This window comes from Sycon ciliatum, chromosome 6 (genome assembly GCF_964019385.1).
Source record: "Sycon ciliatum chromosome 6, ocSycCili1.1, whole genome shotgun sequence".
Taxonomy (NCBI): domain Eukaryota; kingdom Metazoa; phylum Porifera; class Calcarea; order Leucosolenida; family Sycettidae; genus Sycon; species Sycon ciliatum.
The window spans coordinates 21,564,700-21,569,699 of record NC_088648.1 but is presented as its reverse complement, the minus strand read 5'-3'; the positions used below and the strand labels follow the sequence as shown (position 1 = coordinate 21,569,699).

Here is a 5,000-nt window from a genome sequence, read left to right as displayed (position 1 = left end):
GTGACGTGCGCATTTGCTTTGAGCTTTGAGGCATGTCAGCAAGGCGTTGTCTGCTGCTGCGAATGGTAATTTGTGAGTAAGCATCGCACTGCGGTTTCGCAGATCGCGTTATATCGCGCATAGCATTGCAAGAATGCTTCTACGAATGCCACCTAAGACGTCAGGAGAACAAGTGACCCTGTAGTCGTAAAATTATGCTTTGCCTTTCCTCTTGCGGTCTTTCTTAGGTGTGGCGGCAAGAAAGGCAACTTCGACCCCTGCTCACATTGGTCGTAAGTGCACCAATGTGGCTGTGAGGAAACCTTGGTCCATCACAAGGCACATGTGTACAGATTGTATGTGTGTGTGCCAGCTAGTTCGGTTGGTAGGTACACTTATGCCTGATTGTGTTGGGTCTGTTGCCAACAGGCTCGGCTGCTTGAAGGTGTAATGTTGTACCTGCCACCTTTGTTGGTTCCAGGGTTCATAATTATACTTTCTATTTGAAGGATACGTACCTGTTAACCATGGACTGCTTCTGGCTAGATTAACTCTTGTGTAATCAATGGTGCTAGTGAAGCTTATGTCAGATCCACTCTGATTGAGCCACGCACACTAGTAGCAAGTATTACCTTCACTGGGGGCAGGGGTAACTGCAGTTGGATCCCGGGACGGATACCCTGATGCCGTCAATCCTTTTTCTGCACCTTGTCCTCACCCACTTACTGAGGTGTGGTGAGCCCATAAGTGGGATCATTTTCAAGTCCACCCAGAGTTTTGGGGATTTCAGGGGTGTCGGCCGTTGGGCGGTTCAATAACCAATTGAGTCATCTTTCCAAGATTCCTTTTGAGTCTCTCTCCCCTCTCCCGGGGGGACTCACGTGACCAGTTTTGGCAGTAAGCAACAAGTACAAGTACAGTGTGTGTGTGTGTGTGTGTGTGTGTGTATGTGTGTGTGGGTGTGTGTGTACACATGTGTGTGTGTGTGTGTGTGTGTGTGTACACGTGTCTGTGTCTGTATGTGTGTGTGTGTGTGTGTGTGTGTGTGTGTGTGTGTGTGTGTGTGTGTGTGTGAGTGTGTGTGAGTGTGTTCGCTAGGCTTAATACACTTGCTGTTCTTTCTGGCCTCCCTCATGTCGCTCCGGTGGGAATTTCACATGACCGTCAAATTATCTTGGTTTTTCATTTACATTGTAGTTTCAAGAAAGTGGCACCTCCGAATGTTGCAGCTGCTGCTTTCTGCCGAATAACTGACACTTGGCTGACCAACAGCTGCTGCCGTCTGGAGCACACAAGCAGCACGTTGAGCAAGGAGTGGTACTTTCTTGCAGGTTTGCCGAGTGGAAGGTTCGATGTGCTCCCGGTATGCTCAAGACGGCAGTCGTGTGTCAGTCAAGTTAGAGTCAAGTCACTCGGCAGGAACGCCAACACTTGTATCAGTCACAAACAACATTTTCGAGCAAGAGAGTTCAGAATTTTGTGTACTTCAAAAAAGTGATGTTATCATCACAGTACCGTGGTAGTGACTTCGGGACAGTGCAGAGAAATGCCTCAGGCTTGAATCTGTTTTCCTGCCATTCTTTTTCATTTCATATTTTGTCTCCTTTCTTGCAGATCCTGAACAGGCCAATTCAACCCGTGTCTCTGCCAATTCTGGACATGCAGTAGAAATCCAGGGAGCTGACAATGAGCTGCCTCTCGGGCTGCATCCAAAGCCCAAGGTAAGAACAGACAAACATTATAGGCAACGCAGGGGCAGATTTAGGTCTGGTTGTGTTAGGTGTGTGTGTAGGGGGGGGGGGGGGGGGGGCATGTACCGCTTGAAACATTTGGCGTGGAGTATAGTGCGGGGTTGTATTTCAGTGAAATCTGAGAAATAGAGATTTAATGCAATCATATTAAGGTAGCAGCAACTTCAGTGATACTTCAATCTTTATTTTCAATTAAATGTTGATGGTCAGGATACAACATTATGATTCAGCAAGGGAAAACTACCGAACAGAAAGAAGCCTATGTGAATGTCACCTACCCATGTCTAACTGTGGAAACCGTTACTTTCATGAACCATTATCACTGCATAGCCAACCTCTTCTTCTACTTCCTCCTCCTTCTCTTCTTCCCCATCCCTGTGCACCCCATGTACTGTTGAAGCAACGAACTGAAATAAAAAAAACCCGAACCACCCCCCCCCCCCCCCCCAGCACCTCCTCCTCCTAACTAGCATTTTCCTGCTCCACTCTCTATCTTTGGGCAAGAGACACAATGCACAATATTCTTCACTATTAGGTAAGGTTGCAACTTGCAGTGAGGAGTGGTGCATTTCGCAAGTAGCTTACCCTGTCTGAAAACGCCTGCCATATCTTGATCAGAGCTGTGCTGGAAAATGTGCTCCGTCCATTTTTTTATTCCTTTATTCCTTTCCCTTTTTGATACTCTGCAGTGGTCTTTTCGTGGCCGTCTACCTGATAGCTGGCAAGGTTACCGTCGTTGTACCATGTACAATGGGCATGCTTACATTGTGTGCCAGGAAGAGGAGGAAGGACCAATGATCTACCGGTCTACTCATTCTCTCAAGGAAAGTCTTCAGGTGGCATGGACAAGAGTAATCGCCATTGACAACCCACACTTTTGGTCATGCAGAAGATTTTGCATTCACAATGAAAAAATGTACTTTGGAATTATTAGTGATAGGTATATCCCCAAAATCCATGTTGTAGATCTACAGGGAAACTGTTGTACTAGAGAAATACAATGTGATTGTATGCCAGTACAAGATACGAGTATGAGTACATCTTTCACGCATTTAGGGGATGTATTTATAACCCAGTCAGCGCTTCTAATAGTATGCTTATGGCGCAATCCTTTCTTAGAAGTTATTTCATTAGATACCAGACATGATGGTGCAGTATGGACAAAATTGGATCCGCTCCGCATGCCGGAGCCGCCGGTCAGCATCTGCAGCACTGACGATACTCTGTTTGTGATACCAAGGAGAGACCTCAATGATACGCATTTGTCAATCATGAAGTTGGATGTAAGTGAGGAAAGTCTGCGAAGGCCATCATGGCTCGAGATCAAAGTGGACATGACTCTTGATGTAGATGTATTCCGTTGTGTTTTGGCTGCTGTGGGTAACACTATAGTCATGCCAAGCTGGTACTATAGCCATGATGATGGTAAAACTGTCAATGGTGTCATGTGTGTTGATTGTAGTACGTGTATCGGCCGGTGTTCTGTCTGGCCGTCGCCATCCAGTACATTATTTGCCTGGCAGTTGATGGTGGATGGCGATACGCTTATTGCACTCTATCATGATCACTCAGTGTATACTCTTCAGCTACCTGACCATTAATTTGCAGACACTAGTGATCGATCGGCTTCTACATGCATGTATGCCAAGGCGGTGTACAATGTAGATATTCTGCTGCGGCTAGGTCATGTGATGGACAACTGGTGCACACTGTGGTTTTTGTGATCCTGGGTTTTTTCGTTTGCACATGCATACCCTGTTCTACTGGGGACCCATATGCGTGATGTGTTTGGTGTCCAGTTCACATGCATACCCTGTTCTGCTTGGGACCCATATGCATGATGTGTTTGGTGTCCAGTTCTTTCAGGCCATCATTCTACATAGGCACTGTCCTGAAATGCTTATTGTCTATGTACATATTATACATTATGTTGGAGGCATATTATAATTATATAGATATTATGTATATAGAATGCTGTCCATGGATTGGATATGATGTATTATATATATATACATAGAATATTAGTTCTAAAACTCAACAGCTCTCTACACATACATACTCATTATAACTGTGTACATAGTAGTCTTTTTTTGTCAGTGATTGACAAAACCCCATAGGTTGAATTGGTCACCAGCCACATTACTTCCTTCCTAGAAATTGAAGAACTGACTAATTGGCTCTGTGTGTGCGTGCAGATGTGTACCGTACATGTACGCATAATGGTAACTTTGCACTGGTCCAGCCAGGAGTAGGGTCACTTTGAAAATTAGTTTTACGAAATAAACAAGAAATGTAAGGAAAAAATTGGAGGCGTGTCCAATTTCGACGGAAAAGGTGTAAGCACTGTTAAGCAAACGTTTTCTTTCCCTTCTCATCATGGGTAAGTACAGATAATAATTGAAAAATGTCAAAACACAGCAACTTATAGAGCTACAGCAAAAGCATAGATCAAGAACCTCAAGCTATACGTGTGGAAAAAATAAATTCAGCTGAACAGGGGCCAAACACAGGGGTTAAGGTGAAGAAATGACTAAAACATAATGAAAACATCAGTGAGGAGAAGCATTGCTGACACTTTCACGAGGATTAGCGCCAAACAACTGAAGTGACAAAACATTTTCCTTCTGAGCACATAGTTCAGGGGACAACTTACTAATATAATTATAACGCTTCCAAAACAGACAAATGTAATACAGGTCTGCCACGGACCAAAACTGAGAAAACATCATCTCTGTACAACTCACGACAACTATCACTAACCCTTACTAACCGACAGATGACTCTTGATAGCCGATTGCTGATTGTTGGAATGCCGCGTCTTTTTCGTCACCTCCGATGTGCGTGTGCACGCACGTGTGTGTGTGTGGCAGGCAGGCATAGTGGGATTGTCTAAGACCATGATTGAGAAACAGAGGGTACCAGGTTCAAGTCCTGTTAATTGGGAACTTTGGCCTGGCATGCGCAAACGTGAATACAGCGAATGGGATTTTTGGTCTTTGACGACTTTGTGCTAGGTCTAATCTACTCATCTCCCACCGCTTTAGGAGCTGAATTTGCGCCTGGATCCCAGAGGGTGGTGGTGGTGGTCCTGCGGATGCGGAAAACTCGACTTCCAGGCCAGTCTCACGTGAACCGTGATTTTTTTTCTCTTTTTTCCGAGCATGTGAGGGCTCTATGGCGACCATCAACTTTCTTACTCTTGCAACAACTGATCTGATGTCATGTTCTTTATGCCAGTGTGTGTATATATGTACACACCTTTTTTTTGGC

The 5,000-nt window shown here is 44.9% G+C and overlaps 2 protein-coding genes across 2 annotated transcripts in view; one reads left to right on the top strand and one right to left on the bottom strand.

The window, feature by feature from the left end:
• The window catches only part of LOC135818902 (uncharacterized), an 8,809-nt gene extending 4,922 nt beyond the window's left edge, over positions 1-3,887 (top strand). The window contains exons 6-8 of the mRNA XM_065332094.1: positions 228-272; positions 1,594-1,700; positions 2,420-3,887. Coding sequence (XP_065188166.1) covers positions 228-272; positions 1,594-1,700; positions 2,420-3,331 — 1,064 coding nt within the window. The 3' untranslated portion in view covers positions 3,332-3,887. The remainder of the gene's footprint in view (positions 1-227; positions 273-1,593; positions 1,701-2,419) is intronic.
• LOC135819662 (uncharacterized) overlaps positions 1-5,000 on the bottom strand; it is a 223,066-nt gene that overhangs the window by 147,150 nt on the left and 70,916 nt on the right. The gene's annotated exons all lie outside the window — the stretch shown is intronic.